The following is a 20,262-nucleotide window of genomic DNA, read 5'->3' on the forward strand; positions in this document are numbered from 1 at the left end:
GAAAACGCGCCGCTGAATTTTTTATTTTAACGAAAAATGTGCATTACGGAGAGTGGTGGTCGCCTCCCGGCGCAGGGCGGCGAGCACAGGGATCTCTCCCAGCAGCCAAGCTGTTGTCCCTGGAAAACAAATTTCCAGTCTTGGGTCCCTTCCCCTGAGTAAAATATCAGGCAAATAAGAGGTGAAATATCTCCAAGTGTGCTCAGCCAGGGCATAGAAGTACGTAAGCTAAGTGTTTACTAGTGTAGGATATATGTGTTTGTGGTGTTTAATATTTTCAAAACATTCAATATTTTGATAAAAATCGGAGTTGAATAGCTCCACGGTGAGGGTATCCCAAATTTTGATTTACCAGATTTCTTATTTAGTGTATCCGCTGCCATATATACAGTTTTGAGTATCACATTTTTGGTCAAACCATGAATATTTTAATGTTTTGTGCAAGCTTAAGGCAAGCACGAATATCCTTTTTTTTTCTTCTCGCAAAATGTATACGTATCAAACATCATTTGAAGGCGGCGTTTGCCTTGTTCGTATGGCAAAATCCTAAAGATATGGGCAGAAGTGCTGGTGACGGGAAAGAAGCAGCGAGTCGCAGGGGCCGCTGCGCCGCCGCTGCTGCTGGCGGTGCGGCGCTCCGCTCCGCGCGCGCTGCGCGCGCCCTTCCCCTACCGCGAGGCGCGGCGAGGCGAGCCCTGGCCTTCCCCCTTTCCGACCTGGCGAGAGGCGTTAGGGTGGAAGCCTGCTCCCGAAAAGCAGCCTCTGTGGTGTCCTTACTGGCCTCTTGATATAAAACTGGATTAAAACGGAGTGTGACATCAGTGGAAATAGAATGAAAATCAAATTTTCTTTATTTTATGCATTTTTTTTTTTAGGCTAACCTTTGCCTACAGTTTATCTTTGGATAATTTATCCTGTCTTTGTGCTGTACGTGATTATCAAAGGAGCTTTCATTCAAAAAAAATGAAAAAAGAAAAGAAAAAAAAGTACTGCTTTTAATTATATTTCTAAATAGCTTCATAACCCTGGTGAACTCTGCGTTCACCTCATTTTTATGATAGCCCCGCCATTCCTGGCTTATTGATTTTGTCATTTGCCCCATTACGTTTAATGGAAACCTTTTGCGTGGAGCTGTGGAGGGGTCGCGGTGCGCACGCGCGAGCCGCGGCGGCCCCAGCAATGCCATTTTAGTGCCGACCCACGGACGCACGGGGGCCGTAAATACCGTCCACCGGCAGGGCAGAGTCGACCTTCTCCGCTTCCAGTTGGACAAAGTTAAAACTACATCCTGAATGGTTTTTTTCCCCATAGAAAAAACACAGGGCAGAGCTGGGTTTATGCAGCAAGGAAACTTATCCAGTCCTTTTAAACAGCTGGTTTGCTGCATTATTTGAAAATATACTCAGTAGAAACTTGGGTCATGAAAATCACGCGTGGGTATTAAAAGGATTGCGTGGAGAGTCTTGTTTCGTTTTGTTTTGAAGAGTAATGCTTGTGCTTGCACCTTTAATGTTTCCCTCCAAATACGCACCTAGCTCTAAGGGAAGCACCAAGGCTGTTCTGGCACTCAGATATCAGTTATGCGATGAACAGAGGCAGGGTACAGTAGAGTGTCAGGGTGTAAATCTGATGCTAGGTTTGGTAAAATAGCTTTGAGGGAGACAAGGATAGAAATCCTTCTCCCTTCGACCAGCTGACACAGGGAGAATGCAAGCTAGCTAGCATGAGAAAGGGCTGGTAGATGATGGTCTCCTTTGTACAGCTCCTTTCAGTTACAGAATATCATTTTCTTCTCCATTTTTTTTCTTTTAAACCAAAAGCCTGCGGGATCTAATTTTGCATTTGCTTACCCTTTGGTAGACCCATAAATGTCAAAGAAACAAATGAGAGAATTCTGTCTTCATGTGGAAGTAACCTCTGTTTCCGTCTTCTCTAATTATTTTAAGGCTCTTTTTGAAGTTTTTTTCCCCAAATCATTGAACAACAGTGCAGTAACACTGTAACAATAATGCATAGGCACTCTGTACAATGTGCTATTTTTTCACTCTAGAATTTTTTTCCATTTCTCTTTTACTAGAGAAAGTAGGATTTGTTGTCCTTTTGAAAGGACATGAAGCTTTCAAGAATGATCAAGAGTATTTCACTATATAATTCTGCCTCAATATCCTGTCAGTCAAAGCTAGCCATAAAGCAGTCATGATATGATAATACTGGATTCTTTTTTTTTTTTCAAAAAAGAAAGAAAAAGAGAAAATCACAATTTAACTCATTTAAACTGATAAAATAATAGGCTTATATAAAACTGTGACATAGCACACAAGATTTCTTAATGCAAGTGGTTTGCATTGAGATTTCTATAAGCAGTTCTTGCCATGCTTCAGGTGTCGGACATACGACTCCCCATAACCAGACTGCTTCTCAGAGCAGCAAAACCTTCCTCTTTCTAAAACAACTTAAAACTTCTCGTCACTCTGTGCAGTGGGAAATGGATCTTTCTGTATGAAAGTTAGCTTTAGCAACGACGTTGAATTCTTCTCTCATCCACTTTCTTTCATGACCCCTTGGTAGCTGCATACATGAATTTACCCTTGCACCTCCTTTATTTTCTATGTAATTTATATACTTAAGCTCAGCAGATAAGGCGTGTTTTGGGATTTAGTTCTTTGGGTTTGTTTTTTTTCCTTATTCTATTCTGCTCTCTTCTCTTCTTTAAGCTCTGCCTTGGGCACACGTCGCCTTTCCGAGATGCGGCTCTCGCGCTTGTGCAGTGGCTGGAAAGCAGAAGGCAGGGTGACCGCTCGGGCATGGAGGGGTTAAGCAGCAAGCTCTGGTCACCGAGTCAGATGAGCAGGCAGTCTCGGTAGCGTGACGGAGAAGGATGGGAGAAGTCTCCTGTCCTGGCAAGGCTGTGCAGGTGTCTTCTTCACGTACATACAAAAGATTTGTCGCTTTGAATGCAGGAAAGAAAACTTTGAGGCAAGGCTTTTCTCTGCCCATTTTATTTATTAAGGTGCTTTGACATTTCATTACAAATTGGACACCTGAGATTTTGTTAAAAGGGTTGATTGAGGTACCTGGTATGCTATTTTGATCCGATGTTGCTACCTAAGTTTATCCAAGAATGGCAGTTTTCTTGCACAAGATCTCCTTTCTGTTATGACAGTCCTGGCAAGGGAAGCGCCTGTCTCTGCTATGAATAGATTTATGGATTGATGACAGGAAGGATTTAAAAAAAAATACCAACAAGCAAGAAAGTGTCAAAGTCTTACTAATTAAGCTAATGTTCTAAGCTTTTTTCTTTATTTTCCTATTGGCTCCAGTTTTGTAAGGCTTGTAGAATAATTATCGAATGGCTAGAAAGTGAATGCAAATGATCAGTTTAGATATGTAGCTGTTAATATTTAAGAAATTACAATGTTTAAGATGACTTGAAGGATGAAGTTATTATTTTTAAAATGAATTATTTTTCTTAAGAAATGAAAAGCAGCTTGCACAGAAAAATACTGAAGAACAAATAAGAAACTTTATAAATAAGCTAGCATCTGCAATATTTTCTGTTAATGTTGTAGTAAGATGAAAAATTCGTTAAACATGTTAGCCATATTACAAATAATAAACCTAAATTTTTCTTTTCTAATTAGGGATACAGTTATTTCATGACTGTTTTTACCAGTCGTGAGTGGAACAATTCCTCCAAATTTCTGCTAAGTAAAACTCCTGCATTTTTAGATAAACATAGATTTTAAAGTTATTTTACTAGAGCCTTCTGCAAGCTGGAACAAAGCCTTTTGGAGCAGACCAGTAACAGACCTGTTTTGGCAGCGCCTGTTGTCTTGGAGGTTACGATGTCCCTTGACACTGGGCTTTCTAAACTGCGAAGTTTCCGATCCAGAGTCAACATATTCCCTGTCCAGCAGTTAATCTCACTAAGCTACTGGTGGGTGATCCAGAAGGAAAGCTGAAAGAGATGCTTCCGCACCTCTTAGCCTGCTTTGAAATTCTACACGAGGGCGAGGCTTACGTGAGGATGTGGGTCCCGGTAGGGCTGTTTGATGATACCTTCACTTTTAAGTAGAAATACTGCAATTCGGTAAAACCTTAACTATTACAGTTTGGCTTCTGCCTTTATAAAGGTACTGTGTGCCACGAGTAACGTTATCACTAGTTATCCGTTGCACACAGTGATCTTCAGCAGTTTTGATACACATTCCCTTGTGGTCTATGCTTTGGGTTAGTACTTTGTCTCCTGAGGCTAGGGAAGCATATTTTAATTTAGATATAACTTAGGAAAGTGGAGCTGGAAGGGGTACATTCAGTTCCTGAAATTTTATAAAACCTCAATATGTTAGTGACAGCTGTACATCTACGGGGCAGGTGTATAAATCTATTAAAGAGTGAGGGACTTGAATACTACTGTGATCATATAAATGCCAAAAATAGATGAAAACCATTTGCTGCTGTGAATTAAGTGAAGTAGTCCTCCAGTTTCATGTAGGTGGAAAAAAGCCTTCCCTCGTGAATACGTGGAAGAGCTGTCACATATGTTTCTCCCCTGTTCCTTCGGGATATGTAGTAATGCCACATTGATTTGGTAAAAGATTATTGCTCAGACAGTTAAAGATCTACCAACAAAAACTGAATGTAGGGATCCAGGCATATTGGATGCTTACAGTTCATATGGATGTTCAAATAGGAACATTTGTTCCAAAGTGCATGTAAACATAAATCTACAGGATGGATTGCTGTCCTTGTCCTGATAATAAACATTTCACAGATGACATGAATTTGGCTGTCTTGAAAACAATCAAACGAAATTGCTTTTTCAGCTATGGTACAGTTTACTGTGCATCTCCATAGCACTTTTCAAAGTTTTTCAAAATTGTTATCCTAACTAAATCGCAAGACGACTAACAGCAGCATTATTTTTGGTTTCCGTTTGATATATCAGATCATTTATTTGTGTTCTTTCATGCCCTCTCCACCATCTTTTCTAGGTTTTCTTTTAATTCACTTTTATGTTAAACTCTTTTCCATTTAGAAACCAGTCGTTTTTTCCTAGTCCCTTGTGTTCTCTAGGTACCTTGAAGTGTTTTGGGCTTTGATTTGCTGTGCACTGATAAAGGCATTTTATTAACAGCGTAGGTGGATTTAGCAGGAGTTTGCAATTTAGTATAGACTATATAGATTTAGTATAGAGAGGAGTGGATGGCAGGAGAGGACACAACTCACAGAGGCATCATTTGTGTGACACCTTCTTTTTAAAATGTGTCATGGGTGATTAACTTGAAGCTGGATAATTGCTGGGGGAAGACGGATGGGTCTTCGGCTCGTAGGGAGCCTCCCGACAAACGCTTCGTTTCAGCGAGCGGCTTTGTTTCTGTGGGCAAGGCTAATGCTGAGGGACCGCGGTTGGGTCGGCCTGCTCAGGGCTGTTGGCGTGAGGCTGTGAACGCGCCCAGCGCTGAGGTTGACTCCCCCCAACTCGCCATATCAAAGACAGGAGAAGGTAACACTCGCATCTTCAGTGAATCTGTGGACTGGAGGTGGTTTTCTGGTGAAAGTTCAACAGTTAGAGCTAACTACAGTCAACTTGGATGGCCAGGAGCAGCCTCCGGTCGAAAGGGTTTTTTTACAGACTGTACCCTACTTTATAACAATAACAAAGTAGCATGTTTTTTTATTTGCATCCTTTACTAGTCTTCCTGGAATACCGGGAGAGTTGTTTCCCTGCGCACGTATAGCATACAGAGTGCCCAGGGAAGCACACAGTACTGTTTCTGTGAGCACAGTACAAATATAAATAAATATGTAGATGTACATAGCAAGAACTCACCGTTTTATCAGCAATTTTTGTAGCCTAAATAGGTAATACAAAGATCTGGAGCGCATGTATGTTAATTCTTTGAAATTGCCTAAGAGAACAAGCAAATTTAGGGCAATGAAGAACAGAGACAGAGCTGTAAGCATAAGAAGTAATCTCAGTGGGAATTTGGATGTGGGACTTAAGTTCATTGCCTTGAGCTGTGCAAGAAGTTTGATAAAAATGTCGTGAGGTACCTGGATGCTTCAGGGTGAATGCGAACATCTCTCTCCTGCCCTTAGCGCCATCTCACCTGAACCTGCCCACAGACTTGTCTAGCACTGAGTGCAAGTCAGCCGTGGTTGCAACGTGCAAAATGAGATGCAATGCCAAGAAATGACAGATCTTTTAAAACAGCCAGAGGATCAGGACACTGCATGTGCAATGAGGCAACCCCTGGAAAGCAGTTCTCAGATGCTTTTTATAGTATATATTGCTTAAGTTTTTTATATCAGTGGGCAGACAGCAGCCTTAGGAGTACAGTTATAGATTATAACTTGAGTCTAGTCCTTTTTTTCAGTAAGCTTGAAAAGTTGCATACACTTGCTCTGGAAAAGTAGGGTCATGTGTAGTCAGAGTGAGGAGTCCGGCATGGGGACCTCAGGCATTTTAGAGCATTTACATGTTAAAAACAAAATCTTTGACTTAGGTAATGCCCAGACAGGTAGGCAATGAGGAAGAGAAAGCTGTAGCTAAGCCAAGTAGCTCTTTGACTTACTGTAATTGAAAACCCGTATCTTTCATTGTCTGATTGTTCAGTGGCCTACAATAGAAAATTTCAGAATAATTTAACTGTAGCATCTCTAAGGTAGAGTTATTGCTGGATCGGTGTAAGCGAGAACACTTCTACTGAGGCAGAAAAGGGGGGTAAAAAAATCAAAGCCAGAAACCAAATCCAAAAAAGCCAGAAGCAGATTCTCCCACCGCCAGCATCCCTCAGGAGTCCGGGTTTTAACAGTGTGTAACCAAGGCTGACACACTGCTGGGACTTTATTCACAGCATTTACCTATTTTGGTATTTTTTAACTCTTTGTTTTTGTTTTAGAAATTAGAAAACATCTCAAGTAATTGTTTGACTGCAGGCAATAGAATTAATGTAATGTAATATGTGATATTAAAGGGGACAGATGTCTAGAGATGAAATGTCGAGATTCCTGTTTGCCCTGTCATCCTCCTAACTGCCTTCTGGGTGTCTGGCCCTGGCGCATGTTCACCTTCTCTTGTCGTTGCGGTCTGCTGCGTTTGCAGGCTCGGCCGTAGCCGGCTCAGCGTGCGATTTTCGTGTTTGCTGGGAGAAGCCTAAGCCTCCTAAAGGCAGGAGAGCCCTAGTGTTGCGCTCAAGACTGCGTTGGGTAAGTTGTTGATAACAAAAATACGCAATCGATGAGAGCCAGGATCGACGTGCTTGCTGCGAAGCAGCCCTGCAGAAGGGCTTTGGTTTTCCCCGGCAGCGCCCGCGGGGCTCCGGCCCCGTGCCGGCAGGCTGCGCGCAGGCAGCCTCTCGCCGCGCGCCGGCGGGAACGGGCCGGGCCCGCGGGCGGCTCCTGGCAGCGGCCCGAGCTCTGCGGGTGGCCGGTGGCCTCTCCGGCTCCTCTCCTGCACCGCGGCGGGGCCGGATCCCTCCCGCTCTTGCTTCCGTTCGCTTCGATTTCTCGCAGTCCTCCGGCCTGCTGAACCACGGCTCGGCGGAGCGGGCGGCGCGGAGCAGGCGGCGCGAGCCAAGGGCTGCGGGTTCGCGTCGGCAGCGCTGGCCGCACGCGTGTGCCCAGAGGCGACTCCGAGGCCTTGCTGCAGGTCGGGCAGGAGGCAGCAGCTGCGGGACGGTCCTCGTCCTCCTCTTCCTCTTCCTCCTCCTCTTCCTCCTCCTCTTCCTCCTCCTCCATCCGCAATGACGAGGTGGTTCCAGCCGCCTGCACCTCGCCTGTCCCCAGGCTCTCCCGTTAAAAATTTTACTAATTTAATTTCTCCACATTTTCATTCTCTACGAGTGCTACTTAGTTTCAGGTTTTCCACCCTTCTATAATGTATCTCCCCTAATCTGGATTTGGTTTCCTATTAATAAGGTGAGCGGCTGGCACTGTTCTTCCTATTGACCTTGCTGGGGATCCGAACTTTTCTTTGCATGTGGTGCTCAACGCTCATCCAATAAAATAATAGTAAATACAGCAGTAAATACGAAAGTAGGCGCAAACCTTCTGAAAACGTAGACCCCAGCATAGTGGATAACTGTCCTAGTCTCTCACAGCCGACTCGTCCTCCTCAGCTCTTCCCCGTGTCCCCTCTGGGGCCGGCGGCGCAGAGCAGCAGATGGTTCGGTCAGGAGTAACCAGGGAAACGGCAAAAGCCGCCCCATTGCTATGGAGACCGGCGCCGGGGTGCTCGGCGCGCGGCTCCCTGCCTCAGCGCCGCCGCGGAGAGTCCAGGAGGGACGAGGTGCTGGCGAGCCCGCAGCGGGGCAGGGGGCTCGCGCCGCCGCCGCCACCGCCGCCGCCGCCGCCACCGGCCGGCCCGAGGCGGCGTCGCGCTTCCGCGGCGGCGGCTCGGGCCGCGCGCCAAGGCCGTAGGAAGGCGGGCGCTGGGGCCGGGGCCGACCCCTCGGAGCGGCGGGCGGCCTGGCCCGGGGGCCGCGGGGCCCGAGCGGCCTCTGCGCGAAACGCGCCCGCGCTAGCTTCTGGCAAAACCGCGCGTTTCGTTTCTATTTTATTTTATTTTATTTAAAAAAAAGGCATTTTGGAACCCTAGTAAAAAGCGCAGAGGGAGATTTCAGATCGACCGCAGCGGCTCAGGCGTCTGTGTTTTACGCCATCGGTGTGCTCCTCTTGAGAACTAGTTTAGTGTTGAGATTAATGTATCGATTCCATGTATTTTCTCGTGCAAGGGAGTTCCTAAAGAATGGTTTTTAATAATGCTTCAGTCACCAGTAAAAAGTAAAAATGAAACATGTATTAAGAACTACATTGAAACAATTTTGTATTATTTCAATTTCATTAAATTTAGTTTAGCTTTAAGTGTCATCTGTTACCATTTATGGTGCTTTCTTACCACTTTAATTTAAGAATAGGGCCTTTAGTTTCATATGTGAGAAATTTTACATAGATGTTTTGGGTTAGTTTCCTTGAATTACTACCATCCTAAAAGGAACGTAAAGTTGGCTTTGAAGTTGGACAATAAATGCGTCTTTCACGAGTGTCTGTCTGATTCCTGTGGAATATTGAAAAGCCCTGGTATACAGGGAATAAACTTTACAGGAAAGCAATAGCCTATAGCCAGCGGTTTTTATTGGAATTTGGGGAAAAGGTTGCCCAAACTGAGGCTCTTCTGGAGACTTGATTAACAAAATCTATTTTTGTCTAGCGACAGATGCATAAAGAGCAAGTTGCAGTGGATTTACCTTCCCGTAAAATGGCTGTCGAAAAATTCTTTATTTGAAGTATTTTGGTCAGACAAAACCTTAAATATGGATGGTTTTAGTTAAATGTGCAAGGTATTCTTTCGTTAACTAGAAAATGACATGGCTCTAGCATGATTGTATTTGTATTTTTAATACACTGGAAGTTTCTTAAATGTGCAAGTATTTTCCTCAAACTTCTTCTCTTTGCTCTAGACATCTAAGCAATAACAAATAAAGACAACTGAAAAGTGCTCATTATGTACAGGTTAATACAGGTTAGTATTTAAATATTTAACTAGATTCTGGACAAAATATATGAAAAGGCAATTATACTACCGTTACAGTATAATTAAAAATCAGGTTAACACTTAGTCTCTGCAGTAATCTCAGTAACGTTTGTAAATGAAAAATAAATCCCTCAGTAAAGCAAATAAAGTGCAAAACACTGATCATTTAGCTCATTATTGTGAGACGTTAGATACTGAAGGTGCTCTTCTTCGTGTATTTGAGCATGGCGCACTGAAGAAAAAATACTGAAAGCTATTATTTGTGGCATCAGAGAAGATGGTGCTATGTGAAGAAAGATTGCTGGTAGTGTACATGTAGATTCTTAAACATTACCTATCATTTAATGGCAGGGAAAAAATTACGTAATTTCATTTTGAGAAGCTTTTACCCTGAATGAATTGAATTATTTAATATTTTAGGACAAGTTTTTTTTTTTTAATCTTAAACCTAGTATCATGAGAAAAATTACATTAACTTTTTTGCTGGAGATTTTTGTGTCATGAATGCATTCAGAAGCTAAATAAATTTCTTTGTTGTTATAAGCAACAATTCCAAACCTCTGTATTTAAATGATTATTTTAAATAGAAAAAGAATAGCAACATGGTAAAATCCTATTCCTTCCAAATGGTGTTTAAAATGTAACTCTCAAGTGTAAAATAAAATAAATCCAAACGCATAAGGCAGTGCGACACACTGTCAGGGGAATTGCGTGCTAAACAGTTAATGCGGCGTCTTGGTTAAATAACCATGGAGTATCTTGTGGTATAAAGCTTTTAGGATGCAGAATTATTTCTTATTTTGTAGAATGGTGATACATCTCAATCTTTTGCTTTAAAATGTCAATTTTAAAGAGAGATAATGACAATGAGTTGCATATAATTTGGTCACATAACTACTTGTACCGCTTTTTAATAAAACTGAGATTACCTAGTGAATAGTGATGCAAGATTATAATAATATATGGCATTATCGCTACCGTAGGAAGGATGCCTTCTTCCCCAAATAATTTTATATGTCCTAGGACTGTTTCACAGGCAGCTGTTGGTTTCACGCCTCACCTCAATCCCAAATACCTGCTGGTTTTTTTCCTCCCTAGCTCGTGCTCTTTGCTGCGTGCTCGGAGCTCGCTGCGTGCGCGAGCGTTGTCTGGGTGCTAATTGCCTGCCGCAGAAGCGGGGGCACCCGGAGCCGCGGGGTGTCGGAGGAGCTGGCGCAGCCACCCGCGTGCCGCTGGCTTTCCCGGGCCTGGACCCGAGCGAGCGGCACCTCCGACAGCGTCACGGAGCCAAAGTCCAGCGCTTCGTGTCTCGCCTTTAACTTTCTAAACTGGAACGCACACTTTCGCCGGTGTTAGATACGTAGCTCGTCTAGCAGAAACCTGGGAGTTCAGGGTGAAGTTTGGTGTTTGCTCGCTCGCCTCTTGGTTTGTAGCTTCTGTAAAATACATCATGACTCACCCAGTTCAGCTTTAGGAGTTGGAAACAAGTAATGGAGAGGGTGCCTCGAGGAAATACATGTGCCAGCTGTTCCTGGATATTGATTTTATAGTTTATTTTTAAAGTAGAATTCTCTATTTTCCCTTTCACTGCATGTAATTAGTTTTACTCCCGTAAGGTGCTGCTCTCCGCTGCTGGGCAGGGCTATGCTGCACGGGTAGCGTATCTGTTTGCAGTATGTTGACTGGTTGCTAGCCCGTGTCATGGGCTTTTTATTTTCTCTTTGTGTGTATAAAAGACACCTGCCTTTGACTTTCTGTAAAGCCCAAACTCAGGATTTCTGCAAAGTTTAAAATGACACGTTGCCTTGGAAGGAGAGCAGTCCTTTAGACTTCGAACTCGCCAGGATCCAGTCTCTGCGCAATCGCCCACGAGGGTGCAATACAAATGCAAATAGACAGCATTTCTGTTTTTTGCAGTTTGAGAAGCAAATGGGGAAGTGAAAGGTCTTAAACACAGTTGGACAGATGTGCTTTGTTTTAAGACAGCTAATAACTCCACTGGTTTTTGAGGAAGAGTTCTTGTGCTTAGAGTTAAACGTGGACCTGAGCGTTTGGGGGTGGTGAGTGTCAGGAGCTGTCAGCTCTGACTCCTACCACGAAGCTTTAAATGTGTGGATGCCTCCCAAAGACTGTACAAATGTAGTTTATGGGATGCACAGAATCTGGGTATACTGAATATACTCGGACATCCACAGTGATTTTTTCCCCCAATTTAGTGACCACAGCCTGCTAAGTGCCTGTCTTTTGCGTGCACGGTGGCTTTCCTTACTGTGGTCCTGCGGGTTAATCGTGTGGACTAAATGTGGTCGTTAGCTTTAGCATACCTGCAGCTATAACAATACGATTAAGATTTAGTCATTACACTTCCTCAACAAAAATCAGTTTATTAGAGTAATAGTAGTATTTTTTTGAAAAGCAGCATACCACATGCTTTCGTGAATAAGCGCTCATGGCTTACTACAGAAGGCTTAGTGATTAGCGCTGTTGGCTTATTTACTTATTTTAGTGTGTTTGGCAGAAAAATCAATATTACAAAGTATCTCAAAAATAGGCCGCTTATAGTACTTCACTTAGGAGAAAAGAAAGAAATGGTTTTCAAGTTGCTCCTGTTTTTTCTTCATCATGCTAGTATGTGCCAGCTTTATACTTAATAAAGCCAACTGAAGTGTAAAGTACTTAGTCATGCAACCAGTGTTATATTTAACTCCGTTTTAGGTTTATTCCTCCTGAAATCCATGATCCTTTTCATTTGAGCAACACGTTTTTAAAAACCCAGACAATTAAATAGTGAGCACAGAAAAAAGCCACTCAGCAGCCACTTCAGCCTCCCAGCAGCCAAAAATACGGAGATCTTAACATCTTGGTGGGGTGGTGGAAGGGGCACAGAGAACGTACGGGATATGTATGTATTTATGTGCACTTGTATAGAAAGTATATGTGAACCTTCAGACTACAGAAAAATCCCTTTGGGGTGATTTTACATCCGATACCTGTCAGTTCAAGAGACATTGCTGGAAGTTTTGCCAAATTCAGCATGTTCTCCGGCGTTATGAGAGCTGTGAGAAAACTCAGCTGGCTTTATGCTTGCTAAGGTTTTTAGTAGATCTGACAGTCTCTGTGATTTCTCATGCACTTGAAATCCAAAAAAAGCCTGATGTCCACAGAGACTGGACAGCACTACCGGGAATAAGTATCCTATCATCTTCAAATATATACATGTTCAAGATGCTGAGTTTAATACAGCATTAGTACATTAAACTGTATCTGTGTGGGGTCACATGAACATCATGCCTACACGTGCTCTTTAACCAAAAGAGGTTTTGTTTTTATTCAGTAATTATAGTACAGTACTTACTCTATACTTGATTACTGTGCCGTGAGAAAGTTGTGGTGACAAATATGAAGATGCTAAAAATGGAGAAAAGTTGGCAAAACTCCCTGTTACACAGGTGTCATGTATTTGCCATCTATGTGTGTATTATTTTAAATGGTGGGTTACAAGAAAACGCCCCAAACCAGCAGCCAGGATCTCCTAACGAACTCTTTGCATCTTTGAGATATTTTGCGCACACAGTGCAAATGTTCCCTCCAAAGCAGGGTACGATGACTTAGGAGAATGCAACTCTGTTTTTTTTTTGTTTTTTTGTTTTTTTGTTTTTTTTTTTTTTTGCTGTTTGTACATGGGCAGGTAGGTAGATTTCTTTCTTTATGCGTAAAGTTCAGATTTTTACGCATGTTGGAAAACGCAGTGGCTGGATTTTTTCCGAAGCGGGAGGGAGAGGAGCGGCCGCCCGGCGGGCTGGGCAGCGAAGGGGCCGCGGGGGGGAGGCGGTGCAGATGGGGCCACCGACGCCGCGGAGCCGCCGCGGATGGGCGTGTGGTGCTTAGAATAATAAAAAGACTATAAAATTAGATTAGTCGAGTCTAATTCGGAATTGGTGCATTCCCTGCGCGCTCCCGCGGCTCTTGGGCGGATAAAGCCCGGAGATTTAATGCCTCCAGGGCAGAGGACTCCAACTTCCAGTAAAAAAAGGGGGGGGGGGGTAAAGAAAGAAGGGGAGAAAAAGAAAAGGCTTTCTGGGAGGTCGCCAAGGGCAGCCCAGTGACCCCCGGTGATTTACAGGCCTTTAGCTTAATGAAATTGTTTCGGTGACATGACGGTAAAAGCTCATAATGGATTGGATGGCCCAGTGTAATGAAATTACTCCCTTCTGCCTTAAAAAAAAAAAAAAAAAAAAAAAAAGCGCAATTAATATTTACTGAGACCTGACGGGCTTCAGTGCGCGGCTCCGGCGGCGGGCGGCGGCGGCTGAGCCGCGCCGGGGCCGAGGCCGGGGCCGGGGCCGGGGCCGGGGCCGGCGGCGGGCAGCCCTCATCCTCTCCCCTTGCTCCCCGCAGGCAGCTGGACAACAACCAGATCAGCTGCGTGGAGGACGGCGCCTTCCGAGCCCTGCGCGACCTGGAGATCCTGTGAGTGCTGCGGGCGGCGGCGGGGGGGCGCGGAGCGGCCGCGCGCCGGTTCCCGCGGCCGGCTGCCCGCGGCGGGCGCCCCGCGCCCGGGCACCGCCGCGCCGGGAGGCCCCCGAGACGCGGCCCCGCGCGGCTGGCGGGGCGCTGGCGGGGGCCCCGCTGCGCGCTGCCCCGGCCGCGCTGCCCGGGGCGTCCCGGGAGCGGCGCCCGGAGCCGCTCTTCGCGTTTCGCGGAGAAACGACGCGCTGCCGCTGCGAGGTTTCGCTCGTCTGCCAGGCTGAGCAGCGTGGAGCGGAAAGGAGGGAAGCAAGGAGGTCCCGGCCCCTCTAAAGCTGGCCTGGTCCCTCTCTTCTCGCCTGTTTTCCCGTGCCTGCAGGGGGTGAATCCGTCCTCCGCTGACGCCGGACTGTGCTGTAACTTTGGCTAGGGCAGGCCGGAAAACCGTGGGACCCGCCGGGTCTCGCAGTGAATTCTGCAGGCTCTGGGAAAGTTGCTGGGGATGCGTTTCAGCTCCCTAGCACCCAGGGAATGTTGAATTGGTTCATCTGCCTCCTCTGCTTATCGTTGCTTAATTCCATAGCAGTTGTGGGTAGGTGGAAGAGGAGGATTTCTTCTGCCTGTATAAAATACATCATGATCAGTTCTTTTATGCATTTTTAATTTGCAGCACAGACATAACTGCTAGAGAAAAGAAATCAGTCTTAATTCTAACAGATGAGAAAATAGATTGATACAGTTTATTTCTAAAGGTATTTTTCTTGCAGTCAGAAAATTCGAGCTGTATACTTCCAACTTAGTATGAAATTTTCCTTGAGCTTTTCTCCAAAGAAAGTTTGAGCATTTGTGTTTCTCAAGCAAAATAAATTTGCTTAATGTCCCAGAGGATATAGTATCTTTGGTTGTACGACAGTCATAACCGTTAAAAACTAAAAGCGTTTTGAACCATCAAAGAGTATTAACAAGTGAAACCAAAGGACATTCAGATAATATTTCAGAGCACAGCTTGCTATGTATATTTTATACAGATATATTTTAACTTGTAATGTAACATGTAGCAAGTAGCTAATCATTCTGGCAAAAGCTCTTATCCAAGTTATCTAATTGAACAGTTTGCAAGGGTACCAAAAGGTGTATTTTTTATCTGACTGACTGAAATCTTGTGACCTTTCTTAAGCATCTAATATCTGCATCTCTTCTCCCCAGGCTTACGTCTTTACATCCTAAATTCTGTAGATTACTTGGGGCAGAGACAAAATGCCAGAAATTTTTTAAAGCACTTTTTGTTTCTGTACTGCATTTTTCATTCAACTTGTATCCCTCAGAAACCATTAGCGTAAGAAGCTTGGTGCTTAGGTAGGTGTGGGAACCCAAGGAAGTTACGCAATTACCCTGGAAATAAAGAGCTCTCCATGGTCCGTATTATTTGTTTCTGGTTGTCAAGCACATAGTTCTAGTTTACTACTTTCATTTTTTTTTCAGTGTTCTAAATAAGTTCCTACACCAACAAACAGTGCAGAGCCAGAAATGAAAACAAGAGTGAAATTCGTAATAAATTACACTACTCTGAACATATTTTAGCATGGTTTGGTGCTACCAGGATTATCCTTGGGGGCAGTGCAATGAGTCGCTAACTCCAGCTGAAGCTTGGATCAGACCCTGTGACTGACTTTGGCCCCCGATGCAGATGCAGTCTTCAGATCACGTCTCCGTTTATGAATTTCAGTGCTTCAGTTGTCCCAAAACGTGTCCCTGATCCTGTGGTCTGACTGATGGCGACCGTAGTGCAGGTGCCCAGCACTTTGACAAAAGTTACTAAATAAATCATGACCTGTCAGAATAGAAAGGTGCAGAAAACTCGAGGAAAATTGATGAAAAATGACACTGGCTGAAGTGTCATTTTTGGAAGGAACATGTTTTCTGCTCTGTTTCACTTAATTTTTACTTATATCCTGTGGCCCTGTGTAGTAATAGCAGTATTATTGAGAAATATTTATTAGTGTAGCTGTAAGAAAGTTAAGATTATTAAAAAACAAAACAAAAATTCTTCAGAGTAATTGTCCAGTGTTCCTTGTGGGGTGTGATGGTAAGACATTCAGATCCTTCACGGATTAGAAATGTATTAGCACATGGCTTGATAGTCCAATGTCCAGAGTGATGGTGCGGAGGAGCTAAAACTCTTTGGAGCTCAGAATTTCGCCATCCATCCCATAGGATACTTGAGCAAAAGGAATTAATTCCAAAGCGACTCAACGTGCCCAGTTAAACTGGATGAACTGTTAATCCTGAGTTGATGGTCCTGCTGTTGCCATCGGGAAGTGCTGGACGGTAATAGTATTTCTGGGATCCGTTTCTCAGTAAGACACAGAACTCAATTTAGCAGCAACCCCTTTTAATTTACTTATTATTATTTTATCTCAATGCAACAGCTTGAAAACAGCACGGTGACATGGCAGTGGTGCCATGGGGACAGCATAGGAAGTATTAAGAGCCATTGCCGGCAGCTTTTCCGCAGCATTTTCATCGTGTTATGTTGTAAAAGCTGTTTTCCCTCCCAGTTTGTAATGTTAGCTACGAGACTGGGAGATTGAACACTTGTTGTTCATTGCAGATTTTCTGCAAGAAAGCTTACCGCTCAGAAGATGTTCATCATAGCAAGAACTTACCCTAAAAAGACTGTTGTTAGTGTCTAAAAAAAGAAAACAACAAATGAATTCTTAATGTGCAGAGCTAGTGGTGAATGGCTGAGGTTTGAGTTTGTTGGTAATCAGGCTAATTAACGGAGGTCTCGGCTTGCATTCATACAGTATCTCCTGTCCCAGACGTCAAAGCTTTCAAATCATGGACAAAGCCTGAAAATCCTCTTTGCTAGTTCACCTGCTCTTTGAAATGAGTGGATGAAGGCTGACTGTATCGTTAGGAGCCTGTAGCAACAACCTGCGCGTGGGAGTCTGCCCTGCAGCTCCGGCCCCTTTAGGGCGGAAAATCGTGACACTGCGCTCACAGTTAATGCTGAGGAAGAACAGGCTCGATGACCCAAATATCCACATCAAGTTTAGACCATAACTTCAATTCCAAACGAACCCTAAATATTTGAAGTTAAAATAACCCAAACAAGATAATAGCAACCCCCCCTTTTTTTTAGGTTGTAAAATGTAAACGTAAATGAAAACACACCATACTTTCATCCCTGAAATCTTAAAATGAAAAATAATAAGGGGAGTATTAGAAATTAAAATAGTTATACCAAGGATGAATATATCCTTTTCTGTCCAAACATTTCTGCCTCGCTCTTTGCACTGCCTCCCTGGCAGGCCCCCCGAAGCACACAGCTACAAGTGCATTGCATTATTTTTTTTGCAACTTGCATCCAGCCTGTGTTGCGTGGTGAAGAACACGGTGCAACCTGCTGGGCCTGTTCCAGTTTGCGTCTCGTGGTTCTTATGTACATGGGGTACGTTGTGTAAAAGCATCCATTGGCAGTAAGTGTTTTATAAGTGGAGTAAGAACATGTTAATGCTTTCATTTTTCATGCCCATACATTTCTCCTTTAATGATTGTCTCATGAAAGTTTAGTAAGCTGCGCAATTTCGGATTGAGACATCATGAGTGAATATACTTCTAATACACAATATTTTCTGTCTTAACAAACTACTAAGAGATGTTATGGACATGAATTGGTATTTTGTGTTGCAGCCAGGATTTAGTTTTTCCTCTGGTTGTCTTCTGTATGCTGAATACTCAGTTATAGAGTCAGTTTTACTTATTTGCAAAATGCTATTCTGGGCATATCTTAACTAGATGGAAAGACTTTTATTTGCTTTCCCAACCTGGAGAGGCAGGGAGCTAAAGTCGTGACATAATTCTAAATATATGAGATGTCATTGCTTAATGAAAGCTTGAAAATGCCACAGAAATGTGGTTTTCTTCTCTGTTTTGCTGGAAATTATGATTGGTTGAGGCAATCAGGATTAAATTTGAACTCTGTAGGTTGCATTCCTAACCAACACCAAGATACCTAAATACAATAGTGAAAATTAGATTTTTATTAAAAATGCTATACATAGCTGTTTTACTTATTCATACATACACACAGCAACACTGGAATGATTGGTGTTGGGTTTTTGTCAACCTAAGGGTGTATGGTAGCTCAAATAAGTATAAATGAATTAAATGAATTAAAAATCCTTAATTATTTTATCAGTCTGCATGTGCATAATGCATGTTATAAAAACAAAACGAAAGCGAATAACTAGTGGCAGGGTAGGAATAATTGAATTCCCGAAACACAGGACAACGAGTTCGGCTTTTCTAAGAGTGTCCACGGAGCTTGTGTCACAGGAAGTCAACATATGCCAGAGGGAGAATAAAGATAAGAATTATTATAAGAATAAAGGCTTCGCAGCCAAGACCTGGTGCTCCTGGAGTACAGAGGTATCAGTGGACAACCGATAATTTCCACCTGTCTCCAGGGCATTACCTGTCCGGAGCACCTGCAGGCGTTACAGGAAGGCCCAGCAGTTTGTGCCCTGCCCATGCCCAAGCAGAGCTCTGCTCCGCTTCCCTCGTGTGTCTGAAGGTAAAAGAGAGATGCTCGTGAAGAACCTGGCTGCTATTACAGGAAAATTTTTCCATTTTATAAATCAATTGGAAATGAGATGAACTATAAAAATGCCTTTTTCTAGAGAACTTTTAGAAAGCTACTGCACCCCATAGACCTTGATGAAATTAGATGCATAGTTAGCCTGAAGAGTAGATGGAGGAAAAAGGGGGTGCATACATGGTTGCTTGAAAGGGAGTGTTTTTATTTGCTGATACATGTCAGTGGGAGATCTAGCATCATTGCTCAAGATATGGAAATGAAATCTCAGATAACCTCTGTTCTACAGCGTATTACAAAATGTGAGGCTGGAAGTACAGCGTAGCGAGAGGAACACTATCCAGATGGCACCACAGTGACAGGCTTTATATCAAAGCCCAGCTGAGATGAAATAGGAGTGGGCAAGAGAGGGCCCCTGTGAAAATCACTGATGCCTGTTAGAGATGTAATGTAACTCTTTTTTATGGTGAGAGCATATTTGCATATGTTCATTGATCAGCAATTTTGCTAATCCTGCAGTATTCCAGGCATGTCCCAGCAAGTTGATGAACGCTTCTGTCCATCCTCAGTGTGGATGCCTAATTATATTATATATTTAGAAAAGATGGATTTTTTTTTCCTCCCTGGAGCATAGGTAGCTTTTGAGTGCTGTGCTCATTCTCCTTTCCTACTCCCACCAGGGTTGTAGGTTATTCCCTTTAAGAGTAGCCTGGAGCCCTCCAGACTGCAGACCTTACCAAGATAAGAGCAGCGCCAGATGAGAGTTATTAGTTTTATGAATCACTAACCAACGTGCTTTTTAAGGAAGCCCAATTTTATGGCTTGCATAGCATAAGCCCTTTATTGGCGCTGCAGTCGCTGCTCTGAGAGACTCCAATGTCAAAACTCTAGGAGACGTAGGGATTTTGGCAAACCTCTCCCACGGCTTTAATTGTTTCATTTTCGTGCTCTGTTCATCTTGTGACTTGCCCTCCCTCCCCTTTGACTAATATAGTTCCTTCATCGGTGATATAAAAGATGTAGAGCAAGCGCATGACTGTTGAAAGTCAAATGAATGTGAGCAACCTAATCCTGCGGACACCCTGCTGTAGGTTTAATGCGGAAATGCAGCCGCACACCTTAGCCGGGGGCTGAGCTGTGATGGGAACGACGCTCCTTGTGGGCGAGGCTGAGGTGATGGCAGAGTGTGAGCAGAGGCAACAAGTTCAAGGCGTACGATTAGCCGTTTTATGCCGAAATCTGCAATTCAGCATTTGTGCGACTCACCCAAGCAGCTGGTTGACCACGCTGTGGCTGCAGGGTGTTATCCCACCAGCGTTTAGAAGGCCTCTGTGGCCGGGGAGGAGGCTGCATGCCTGCGCGGCTCAGGTCTCTGCAATATTGGCGTCGAATACAGCAGGGCGTCCTCAGTGCGCCCCAGGACCGTTCGGAGTGCCAGGGTGGTGACAAGCGTGGGAACTCGTGCTTGCTCTGCGGTGCGTCCGCTCTGCTGGTAGAGCAACGTAGACAGAGCTGGGCTTGGTCTTCATAGCAGAGAGGACCCTCTGAGAATAGAAATTTCAGCAGGACAGCAACTCTGTGTACCAGAATTGTTGGTCTACCACTGGTCTAAAATTATTCTTAAACTGCCCCTGTGTTGGGAACAGGGTGCTATAAA

At 44.0% G+C, this 20,262-nt stretch overlaps 1 protein-coding gene across 3 annotated transcripts in view; it reads left to right on the forward strand.

Annotated features, from left to right (window-relative positions):
* The window catches only part of SLIT3 (slit guidance ligand 3), a 463,356-nt gene that overhangs the window by 247,029 nt on the left and 196,065 nt on the right, over positions 1-20,262 (forward strand). For 2 of the 3 annotated variants that reach the window (XM_062587759.1, XM_062587762.1), the window contains exon 6: positions 13,937-14,008. The exons of the other annotated variant lie outside the window; for it this stretch is intronic. In XM_062587759.1, the coding sequence (XP_062443743.1) occupies positions 13,937-14,008 (72 nt within the window). The remainder of the gene's footprint in view (positions 1-13,936; positions 14,009-20,262) is intronic. 3 annotated transcript variants of the gene reach the window in all.

Source organism: Rhea pennata, chromosome 14, assembly GCF_028389875.1.
Source record: "Rhea pennata isolate bPtePen1 chromosome 14, bPtePen1.pri, whole genome shotgun sequence".
NCBI classification, from domain to species: Eukaryota; Metazoa; Chordata; class Aves; order Rheiformes; family Rheidae; genus Rhea; species Rhea pennata.